The following is a 13,265-nucleotide window of genomic DNA, read 5'->3' on the forward strand; positions in this document are numbered from 1 at the left end:
CAGAACCAACCACAACTCCAGAACCAACCACCACTCCAGAACCAACCACAACTCAAGATCCAACCACAACTGTAGAACCAACCACAACAGCAGATCCAACTACCACTCAAGAACCTACCACCACTCAAGATCCAACGACAACTGTAGAACCAACAACAACTGCAGATCCTACCACCACTCAAGAACCTACCACCACTCAAGATCCAACCACAACTGTAGAACCAACCACAACTGCAGATCCAACCACCACTCAAGAACCTACCACCACTCAAGATCCAACCACCACTAAAGAACCAACCACCACTCCAGAACCAACCACAACTCAAGATCCAACCACAACTCTAGAACCAACCACAACTGCTGATCCAACTACCACTCAAGAACCTACCACCACTCAAGATCCAACCACTACTCTAGAACCAACCACAACTGCAGATCTAACCACAACTCAAGATCCAACCACAACTGTAGAGCCAACCACAACTGCAGATCCAACTACCACTCAAGAACCTACCACCACTCAAGATCCAACCACAACTGTAGAACCAACCACAACTGCAGATCCAACCACCACTCGAGAACCAACCACTACTCAAGATCCAACCACTACTCTAGAACCAACCACCACTCCAGAACCTACCACCACTCAAGATCCAACCACTACTCCAGAACCAACCACCACTCAAGATCCAACCACAACTGTAGAACCAACCACAACTGCAGATCCAACCACCACTCAAGATCCTACCACCACTCCAGAACCAACCACAACTCAAGATCCAACCACAACTGTAGAGCCAACCACAACTGCAGATCCAACTACCACTCAAGAACCTACCACTTCTCAAGATCCAACCACAACTGTAGAACCAACCACAACTGTAGATCCAACCACCACTCGAGAACCAACCACCACTCAAGATCCAACCACTACTCCAGAACCAACCACCACTCCAGAACCTACCACCACTCAAGATCCAACCACTACTCCAGAACCAACCACCACTCAAGAACCAACTACCACTCAAGATCAAACCACAACTGTAGAACCAACCACAACTGCAGATCCAACCACCACTCAAGAACCAACTACCACTCCAGAACCAACTACAACTCAAGATCCAACCACAACTGTAGATCCAACCACAACTGTAGAACCATCCACCACTGCAGATTCAACCACCACTCAAGAACCTACCACCACTCAAGATCCAACCACAACTGTAGAACCAACCACAACTGCAGATCCAACCACCACTCAAGAACCAACCACCACTCAAGAACCAACCACAACTCAAGATCCAACCACAACTGTAGAACCAACCACAACTGCAGATCCAACTACCACTCAAGAACCTACCACCACTCAAGATCCAACCACAACTGTAGAACCAACCACAACTGCAGATCCAACCACCACTCGAGAACCAACCACTACTCAAGATCCAACCACTACTCCAGAACCAACCACCACTCCAGAACCTACCACCACTCAAGATCCAACCACTACTCCAGAACCAACCACCACTCAAGAACCAACCACCACTCAAGAACCCACCACCACTCCAGAACCAACCACAACTCAAGATCCAACCACAACTGTAGAACCAACCACAACTGCAGATCCAACTACCACTCAAGAACCTACTACCACTCAAGATCCAACCACAACTGTAGAACCAACCACAACTGCAGATCCAACTACCACTCAAGAACCTACCACCACTCAAGATCCAACCACTACTCTAGAACCAACCACAACTGCAGATCCAACCACCACTCAAGAACCTACCACCACTCAAGATCCAACCACTACTGTAGAACCAACAACAACTGCAGATCCAACCACCACTCAAGAACCTACCACCACTCAAGAACAAACCACCACTCCAGAACCAACCACAACTGTAGAACCAACCACAACTGCAGATCCAACTACCACTCAAGAACCTACCACCACTCAAGATCCAACCACAACTGTAGAACCAACCACAACTGCAGATCCAACCACCACTCGAGAACCAACCACTACTCAAGATCCAACCACTACTCCAGAACCAACCACCACTCCAGAACCTACCACCACTCAAGATCCAACCACTACTCCAGAACCAACCACCACTCAAGAACCAACCACCACTCAAGAACCCACCACCACTCCAGAACCAACCACAACTCAAGATCCAACCACAACTGTAGAACCAACCACAACTGCAGATCCAACTACCACTCAAGAACCTACTACCACTCAAGATCCAACCACAACTGTAGAACCAACCACAACTGCAGATCCAACTACCACTCAAGAACCTACCACCACTCAAGATCCAACCACTACTCTAGAACCAACCACAACTGCAGATCCAACCACCACTCAAGAACCTACCACCACTCAAGATCCAACCACTACTGTAGAACCAACAACAACTGCAGATCCAACCACCACTCAAGAACCTACCACCACTCAAGAACAAACCACCACTCCAGAACCAACCACAACTGTAGAACCAACCACAACTGCAGATCCAACTACCACTCAAGAACCTACCACCACTCAAGATCCAACCACAACTGTAGAACCAACCACAACTGCAGATCCAACCACCACTCGAGAACCTACCACCACTCGAGAGCCTACCACCACTCAAGATCCAACCACTACTCCAGAACCAACAACCACTCCAGAACCAACCACCACTCAAGAACCGATTACCACTCAAGAACCAACCACAACTGTAGAACCAACCACAACTCAAGATCCAACCACAACTGTAGAACCAACCACAACTGCAGATCCAACTACCACTCAAGAACCTACCACCACTCAAGATCCAACCACAACTGTAGAACCAACCACAACTGCAGATCCAACCACCACTCGTGAACCTACCACCACTCAAGATCCAACCACTACTCCAGAACCTACCACCACTCAAGAACCAACCACCACTCAAGAACCAACTACCACTCAAGAAACAACCACCACTCCAGAACCAACCACAACTCAAGATCCAACCACAACTGTAGAACCAACCACAACTGCAGATCCAACCACCACTCAAGAACCTACCACCACTCAAGATCCAACCACTACTCCAGAACCAACCACTACTTTAGAACCAACCACCACTCAAGAACCAACCACAACCCAAGAACCAACCACCACTCCAGAACCAACCACAACTCAAGATCCAACCACAACTGTAGAACCAACCACAACTGCAGATCCAACTACCACTCAAGATCCAACCACCACTCAAGATCCAACCACAACTGTAGAACCAACCACAACTGCAGATCCAACCACCACTCAAGAACCAACCACCACTCAAGATCCAACCACCACTCCAGAACCAACCACCACTCAAGAACCAACCACCACTCAAGAACCAACCACAACTGTAGAACCAACTACAACTGCAGACCCAACTACCACTCAAGACCGTACCACCCTCAAGATCCAACCACTACTCTAGAACCAACCACAACTGCAGATCCAACCACCACTCAAGAACCTTCCACTACTCAAGATCCAACCACTACTCCAGAACCAACCACCACTCTAGAACCAACCACCACTCAAGAACCAACCACCACTCCGGAACCAACCACCACTCCAGAACCAACCACAACTCAAGATCCAACCACAACTGTAGAACCAACCACAACTGCAGATCCAACTACCACTCAAGAACCTACCACCACTCAAGATCCAACCACAACTGTAGAACCAACCACAACTGCAGATCCAACCACTACTCAAGGACCAACCACCACTCAAGATCCAACCACCACTCCCGAACCAACCACCACTCAAGAACCAACCACCACTCAAGAACCAACCACAACTGTAGAACCAACCACAACTGCAGATCCAACTACCACTCAAGAACCTACCACCACTCAAGATCCAACCACTACTCTAGAACCAACCACAACTGCAGATCCAACCACCACTCCAGAACCTACCACCACTCAAGATCCAACCACCACTCAAGAACCAACCACAACTGTAGAACCAACCACAACTGCAGATCCAACTACCATTCAAGAACCTACCACCACTCAAGATCCAACCACTACTCTAGAACCAACCACAACTGCAGATCCAACCACCACTCAAGAACCTACCACCACTCAAGATCCTACCACTACTCCAGAACCAACCACCACTCAAGAACCAACTACCACTCAAGAACCTACCACCACTCCAGAACCAACCACAACTCAAGATCCAACCACAACTGTAGAACCAAGCACAACTGCAGATCCAACCACCACTCGTGAACCTACCACCACTCCAGATCCAACCACTACTCCAGAACTTACCACCACTCAAGAACTAACCACCACTCAAGAACCTACCACCACTCAAGAACCAACTTCCACTCAAGAAACAACCACCACTCCAGAACCAACCACAACTCAAGATCCAACCACAACTGTAGAACCAACCACAACTGCAGATCCAACCACCACTCAAGAACCTACCACCACTCAAGATTCAACCACTACTCCAGAACCAACCACCACTCTAGAACCAACCACCACTCAAGAACCAACCACAACTCAAGAACCAACCACCACTCCAGAACCAACCACAACTCAAGATCTAACCACAACTGTAGAACCAACCACAACTGCAGATCTAACTACCACTCAAGTTCCAACCACCACTCAAGAACCAACCACAACTCAAGAACCAACCACCACTCCAGAACCAACCACAACTCAAGATCCAACCACAACTGTAGAACCAACCACAACTGCAGATCCAACTACCACTCAAGTTCCAACCACCACTCAAGATCCAACCACAACTGTAGAACCAACCACAACTGCAGATCCAACCACCACTCAAGAACCAACCACCACTCAAGATCCAACCACCACTCCAGAACCAACCACCACTCAAGAACCAACCACCACTCAAGAACCAACCACCACTCCAGAACCAACCACCACTCCAGAACCAACCACAACTCAAGTTCCAACCACCACTCTAGAACCAACAATAACTCAAGATCCAACCACTACTCTAGAACCAACTACCACTCCAGAACCAACCACCACTCCAGGACGCACCACATGTGGTAAATATTTCTCGTGTCTTGTTTGATAGGGCTCACACGACGTTAGTTTATAAAGTCTATGTTTATGTTATGCAAGCTGTGTCAAATCCTGCATGTTGTATAAAAAAGGCTTTAATGGTATGGGATTGGAACCATTTGCCCTTGAGCATTAAACTGATGAGGTCTTGCCATGATGACTGATACTTAGCCAGGCAAATGATTTCAATCCCAACTGAAGCCCTCTTCACAGCACGCAGGATTTTACACAGCAATGGCAAGTGACTTGGTCACAGTGTCCAAAAATGTCGTTGTGATTAATTGGCAATTGTGTAGTGATTCGTGACTGAAATTAAATGAAACTCACATGGGTTTAGGCCAAGGAAAAGGAATATCTGCACAATTGAAACAGTTCCAAATTGACATTATGGTTTTGCAGTTATTTTAAAATAGCCAGACGGACACTGTACAAAGACTCTTGTATGGTCACAATCTCACACTACAACAGGGCACATCATCTTTGTCAATATTTTTTGTTCTTTTGAATTATGAACTATTTTTACATAACAGAAATGTTTACTCATGATACTGACTGACTGTTAACAGCCCTTTTACATTTGTTTGACAATCTTTACACTTTTGGCATCAATGGGTTGTTCAGTAGTTACAGATTAAGTCAGTGTTTTTTTTCATGATTTCTTCATGACTGACAAAAAAAACCGCAGTGGATGGATGTAACTTTCAAACTGCCCACATTTTAATTTCCAAACATTAAAATACTTTTGCGACACAATTGCACAGGTTTCCGGCAATTCAACCGTTTACCCTTTGGCATCCTGTTATTTTCATTGTGTCATAGCTTTTAACTCATATTTTTGTGGGGACAAAGCTATGATAGTTACAGTTTATCCCTGTAGTGACTGTGAACAGATGGACAAATTTTACTTACAGTTCTTTTCAAAATACTGTTCTCTAACAATTGTAAAAACATAAAGCTAATTCAAATTAGCGGTTTTTTGGTCAGTCATGAAGAAATCATGAAAAAAAAAACCGGACTTCATCTGTAACTACTAAATTGACCATTTATAAACAGACTTGAATGTATTTTTTCTTTCATTGAGAAAACTGATATCATTACTTTGTATGTTTAGCACCACCAACTGTCAATGTGCCGACTGTTGGTCCGCAGTGTTTACCAGTTGGAGCAGTTACACTTGTTGTGACTTGGACCACTGTAACTGCCACCGATGATGGGGGTGGAAGCATCACTTGTACTGATTCTGGGGATGGAACTGGAGTGACGACCACTGGTGGCACCTTTGGGGCAGGATCACACACAATCACGTGCGGTGCAACCAACTCCGAGGGATGCTATGGCTCCAATAGCTTCACATTTCTTGTATCAGGTACTAATTATCTTTGGAAGAAATGAAAGTATTTGACCTAATGTGTTTGAAAAGTAATGCCTACAACAACGTTATCGCTGAGTCGTTTTCTGATATCGTTGGGTGAACGGACATGATTGGGTAAGAATTAAACATGAACAAATTGGACTGAGTAGAATTGTGGGTCGGAATCTAAGTATCTTAACAAAAAGTAAGCTGAAAATGCCAATTATTGGCAACAGGGCTTTGACTCAATTTCAGTCGTTTTGTGTCAATTTTGTTTTTCTAGAATACCTGCATCAGATTAATGTCCAGAACTTGTACCATTCAAAGTAATCAGCCTTTTAATTTGCATTGATCCTTACTTTAACACATCATACTGAAAGAATAAGAAATGGACTCGACCAAAGCATATATGATTTGAAAACTGGCAGCAGTGGCTTTCAAATTTATTTGGATATTTGTTACCGAGTCCCACGTAATGAGTCCGCAGCACATCTTCGCACTAAAGGCCGCTTCATGTGATGCGAATTTGACGTCACAAAGCATTCGCTGCAAAATTCGCCAGAGTTGAAATGTGCTCAACTTTTGCGAATTCGCTGCGCAAATCTCCCCCTGACGTCACAAATTGTCGCGTTGGCGTTCGCTTTCGCGTCGAGTACGAACCGGCCTTTATTCACTTTCATGCATGCATTGAACTCTTTATCTTGCAACATCAAAGAATTTGGCACACAGAATGTGGACATCATGTAGGCAGAAAAGTTGACTGTTCTTTTTGCTGTCTTTGTGCAAGATTTTAAGGGCTAAAACATCTTCTTATTTCAAATTTGTAGGGTTGAGTCGCGTATTGTCTTATTGTTAAAAAATTGAAACTGATTGATACTGATCAATTGTCATTTACACAGCAACACCAATTGTGAATGTGCCAATGGTGAGTTCCATGTGTGCAGATGTTGGTGCATCTACAGCCTCTGTAACTTGGCCTATCGTAACTGCCACCAATGCTGCGGGAGGGAGCACCACTTGCAGTGATTCTGGAGATGGAACCGGTGTGACAACCACTGGTGGTACCTTTGGAGTAGGATCGCACACAGTCACATGCACCGTAACTAATTCTGGCAGTTGCACAGGCTCCAATAGCTTCACGTTTGTTGTAGCAGGTATTGAACAAGTCTGGAACCATTAATTCTGCTAAATGTATTGTGAAATTGATCCTGCAAATCATCTGTCTCAAAATTTGGCGGCATTCTTAACCAAGACATAAGAATACTGCCACCATATTATAGTTTAGTTGGTTGAGTGCCAATTCAATGGAAGTTTGAGTCCCGCTTAGTAAATTTATATATGTTCAACCTAATATGCATTGTATTTTCCCCCGGTCCATTTCCTTTTTACTTGTTAGTTTTTAAGTAAATTTCCTTCATATGTGATCCCTGTTCGCCATACCCAGGTCAGCAGAATTACTCATGTTGCTTGTATCATGTCTTTTGGCGTGATCCCTGGCTACATGCTGCATATACAATCAACCAAAAACGAAAGTCCCCCTTCCAATACTTTTTTTGTCTAACTCAAAAACTAATGAGCACCTCTCGCTCAAATAACGACTAATCAGTACAACACTTCCTTAGCAATCCAGCTGTACTCTTTATTAGGCCCAAAACAGTAGTAATGTGTACGAATATATGCAATTTATGACAAATGATACCGAAACCAGTTGCACTTTTGTATACGTGGAAGTTGTTTTTCACACTCACCTTGCACGCATACAAAAGTGCAACTTTTTTTCCCAGTACAATTTGTCATTAATTGCATAATTTTGCACACACTATCACTGTTTTGGGCCAAACAAAGAGTATGGCTGGATTGCTAAGGAATGTCTGTACAGATCAGTCGTACTTTGAGCAAGAGGTGCCCAGTAGTTTTTGAGTTAGACAAAAAGTATGGGAGGGGGACTTTTCTTTGGTTGAGTGAAGACTGATGACTTCTGACCGGTACTCCATGAACAAACACATTGACAAGTTGGAAAAATTGTCAACATAGGGCTTGGTATAGTTCAGTCGATAGAACACCGGTACAGTATTCCAGAGGCCACAGAATGAAGTCCTAATAAAGTATTTTCTTTCAGCCTTACATTTAAAAATTTTTGAAAGGCATTTGATATTAGCCATTTGATATTGTGTTCGACACAGCTTCCCCGTCTCTGACTGTGCCCACGGTGGGTCCACAGTGCACCGATGAAGGTTCTGCTACAGTAACTGTGACTTGGGCCGCTGTGACTGCCACCGATGCTGTGGGTGCAAGCATCACTTGTACTGATTCTGGAGGCGGAACTGCAGTGACGATCTCTGGTGGAACCTTTGGAGTAGGATCACACACAATCACGTGCAGCGTTACCAATTCCGATGGATGCCCAGGCTCAAAAAGCTTCACATTTGTTGTATCAGGTATCAGGCATTATATTTTGTAGCTGCAGTATAATTTAGCTCATGCATAGTCTATGAAAACATTTGCCTCTGATGACAGGATATTCAATTTTGAAGCAAATGCGGAAACCCTGTTTTAATGTTTATCAGAACTTAACACTGATAAACATCCTGGGATCATAAATAAAACAGTTCTTTTGAGAGCTGATCGTTTGATTGCGGTAATAAATGCCTCAGTTATGATGGCATTGAACACTGTGCTTTGATGTTCATGCTGATTGACATCTTGACTCTAACCAGACTCACTCTGACATCTGTTAAATCAACTTAATCTGTGAAACTCACAAAAAAACTACCGCTGCCTTTAGGGATATATGAAGATCACATCTCACTTTTTTGGTATATTTTTTCTCCCAATAGCGTCACCATCAATTTCAGTGCCCGTGGGCCCTGTTCTCTGCACCGATCAGCCGACAGTTACCGTGACATGGAGTTCAGTAACTGCCACCAACACCGATGGTCAAACCATTCAGTGTACATCGGGTGCTTTGTCTGTGTTTCTGGTTGGAGGTACCTTCCCGGTAGGAAGTCACACCGTAACCTGCACAGTGACAAATAACGGTGGTTGCATGGCATCAAAAAGCTTTGCAGTTGGTGTTGCAGGTGAGACTTACATGTCCGTCCTCATCTTAGTCTGTTGGGAAGAGGGGTGCCTCATCCTTGCTCTTCAATCCAAGCAAAGCGTGCGGCAAGCAGCAAAGCCGCCTACCCAGGGAAGCAGGCAAGGCGAAACCTTGTAATAGGAAAAATGTCCTGAACTGAAAATTGTTGGTCCAACTAGACTGGAAAGCCTTTGAAGGAACCCTACTCCACAACTCAGCATGCCACTCAGTTATAGCCACAAAACTCACAGCTGAGTTAACCATTAGTACTTCTACTACATTCTATTACATTGTATTTATTCCCAGATGAATTCACAGAATCATGCAGTGTTGGGGCAGTACAGGGAGTAAACAGCTAGGACAGTTTTGGGATGGAACAATCTAATGGATTAAACACGATCCAGATCTTTAATACGAGTATTTTGTTTTGTTTTGTCCGCAGCATCTCCATCGCTAATAGTGCCCAATGTGGACGACCAGTGCACTGATTTCGGCGTAGCTACTGCCACTGTGAGCTGGCCTGCAGTATCTGACACCAACCTGGGTGGACAAGCCATCTCATGCAGTGAAGGAGTAGTTGTAGTGCCTCTCAGTGGCGGTATCGCCTTTTCTGTCGGTTTTCACACCGTGACCTGTCAGGTCACCATCAATGGTTGTGAAGATTTGAAAAGCTTCTCGTTCACTGTCCGACGTAAGTAAGAAAGCTCATTAAGGTTTAGTGTGGAGTGGGTTTGAGTCCAGCCTGGGGATTTGGTGTGAAGATTGATAAAGTATAAGTTTGTAATGTAAATGATTCATTTTGGTGGTTTGTAAAAATCTGTGTTGCATTGAACAGCGTGCAAAACGTTTCTTAAAAATTTACCCCTTTCTTAACAACACAGAATCACCGATTCTTAACCTGCCAACCGTAGCTGATCGTTGTGCGGTCCCGTGGTGGGTGTATGCCCAGGTGTCATGGCCCCAAGTGACCGCCATGCACAGCGACAACAACCCAATCGTCTGTATAGCGTGGGGAATCTCCATGCCGCTCACAGGGGGTTGGTGGTACTTGCAGTACTATACACACGTCCACACCTGCGTTGTCACCAATAATGCTGGTTGCACGGCAGTAGGAGCCTTCGATTTCTATGTATTCGGTAAGAACAAGTCCAAAATTCAAGACATGGGAAGGCTTACTTAACACGTAATAATTTTCCTGCGTTTTTTTAACCAGTGTTGTGAAGGTGTAAGTGTCCACTAGCAAAATTCTGACATTCGCTTGTCCTATGAGCTCCGTGCGCCAACAAAGAGGGCGCCCTTTTACATAGCAACGACGTCCCATGGGTGGGACATTTAGCTCGTTGACACGCACCGTTCCTTGTGTGTGACGCACGTACACCAGGGGATTTGTTCGATGTGCACGCAGTGATACGGCCGCGCGTCGCGGTGTCACATGAAAATCCGACTCCTATGAAAATCGGACCCCTTTTTCCCTATTATTGGTTAATCCCTCGCACGTGACAGGTCACTCTCCCTAAACGATCCTAAAAATAGCATAGTATCATACTCACGCGTGCGCAATACTACCAATGAGTGCACATTTCATGGAGTCGGATTTTCACGCTACAGCGGCACTAAATTGCAGTCAGGCAAGATGGCGTCGGTCGGTCACCCTCAACTGTACTTTCTTTGCCGGTGAGGGGGTACTTGTGAATGGAGCGGATAGAATAAAATGCTGTCAAATTCCTTCCCTGATTTTCATACTCTCGGTAATTTTTATTTGATGGGAAAACTGCTGATATCCAGAGAAATGTCTTTGCCATTATACCTTTAACTTGGCAGTTCAGCCTCACTATCAATTGTGCCATACTAAGGGCTTCATTGAAGCTTGTGTCGAAAGTGTATTCAACAGCTCAGTTGGTAGAGTGCTAGACCGGTAACCCGGAGGTCACAGGTTCAAACCTCGCCCCAGTCAATTTCTTTGTTCAACTTTAATTGTTTTTAAATCTTGTTATGCACCTAGTGAGTTTCCCTCTGTAGTTTGTTTGATTGAAGTTTTGTCCACCTGTGGATTTAATTGAGTATTTAAAACATTCGTATACCTCGAGATTTACATTCAGTCATTAATCCATTGGTCTCCACAGCACAGCCACGCATAACGGTGCCATCGGTTGCTAACCAGTGTACCCTGCCTGGACAGAATGATGTCGTAGTTTCGTGGCCTGCAGTGACTGGCAGATACTTGGATGGCCAATCCATCAGTTGTACTGATCAGAACGGAGATGCTGTGCCTCTGAGCGGAGGCATCTCTTTTGGATTTGGATCTCACACAGTGACCTGCGGTGTTACGGTTGAAATCTGCAGCACATCAAGGAGCTTCTCATTCAGTGTCTATGGTAAGAAATTCATGAGTGTTGGTTCTCCGTTAACAAGAAAAGGGTTTTAAAGCTAGGAAAATGTGACCGAATTCCACTGAGTTCATGGCTGATTTTTTTTCTCTATCAGCAGAGCAGTATTTTTTTAATTGGCAATTTTGTTAAATTCAGCCAATTGGAACCAATTTCATGGTGAATCGGAGCCAATGTCGTGGTGCTGCCATGCACATACACAAGTTTTCAAACAAAAGAAAATATTTGTGCTACAAGTTCAGGCAACAGACAAATCATGTCATGTGATATCAGAGTCTGGGACTGGTTTTCAATATGGGACTGGTTTTTAGCAAAAATATCGCTGGGTATCTGCTTATTGAAACTGCCTTTTTTTAGTGATCGCTTCATTTTGACTAGTAATTATGATTTTGTCGCTGCGAATGACTTGTTTCTGTTTAAATCACATTTTTTGGAGGAGGGCTGTGATGTTGGTCCTAATTTGCAAATTTTTATCGTGATTCCTGAAACTGAGCAGGAAAACACTACGTGCTGGCATTCAACCGAAGTTTTTGAGATATGGGTAGATTTGTGGAAACGGGCAATTGCGGGGGTGATATTTGACCATTACTTAGAAGCTGCATGCTCACCTACGTCAACCAATTGCTCCACAGAATACTCAGTGATACATTCGGAGCATTTCAAACTGCACCTGCCACTGAAATTTGAGATTTGTGCATACTTCACACCCACGCACTTGAACCATTGTACTCATGTATACGAGATGTGTTCAGTTCTAGGAATTCTTTTAAGTTGTCCCAATGAGCCATCTATAAGTGTGTGCATTTGGTCCATAAAATGGGATTCAAGGGTCACATTTTTTTAAAAATGATTTCATCTCTTTTAAAAACAGAGGGCAATTTTGTTCCCTTTGGAGTCGCAGTTGGAGATAGTCGCCTTTCGGAGGAAACACAACCAGTAAGTAATACATCATGTCATTAAAATAACCCAAGTTTCTTGATATTTGATTTGTATCAACTTTGAAACCTGATTTTAACTGTACACCTTACAAAACACGCTGTCAGTATGGATATTATATCATTAATCATTACTGCCCAGTGAATAAGTGACACGCCCTGTTTAACTCCCTGTAATGCCAAACCACCCGAGTAGGCTACTCTACATGTGGTTTGTTGGGTTTATTTGTGAATAAGACAATGTAGTAAAATGATTATTCAGTTGTTAATGGGTTGTTAACTCATTAGTGTCTTAACTGCCCCAAACTCCTACCTGTTACTCCCTGTACCACCCAAAACTATCCCAGCATGTAATACAATGTAAGACCTATTCAGATCCCGGCAGGGGGCTGTCCTCCAGCAGC

General features: G+C 44.3%; 1 protein-coding gene across 1 annotated transcript in view; it reads left to right on the forward strand.

Annotated features, from left to right (window-relative positions):
• LOC119734560 overlaps positions 1-13,265 on the forward strand; it is a 71,582-nt gene that overhangs the window by 16,368 nt on the left and 41,949 nt on the right. The window contains 10 exon segments of the mRNA XM_038208093.1: positions 13-3,388; positions 3,391-5,093; positions 6,221-6,475; positions 7,360-7,614; positions 8,644-8,898; positions 9,298-9,540; positions 9,982-10,230; positions 10,421-10,675; positions 11,663-11,914; positions 12,798-12,862. Coding sequence (XP_038064021.1) covers positions 13-3,388; positions 3,391-5,093; positions 6,221-6,475; positions 7,360-7,614; positions 8,644-8,898; positions 9,298-9,540; positions 9,982-10,230; positions 10,421-10,675; positions 11,663-11,914; positions 12,798-12,862 — 6,908 coding nt within the window.

The sequence above is a fragment of the Patiria miniata genome, unplaced genomic scaffold, assembly GCF_015706575.1.
Source record: "Patiria miniata isolate m_02_andy unplaced genomic scaffold, ASM1570657v1 HiC_scaffold_27, whole genome shotgun sequence".
NCBI lineage: Eukaryota > Metazoa > Echinodermata > Asteroidea > Valvatida > Asterinidae > Patiria > Patiria miniata.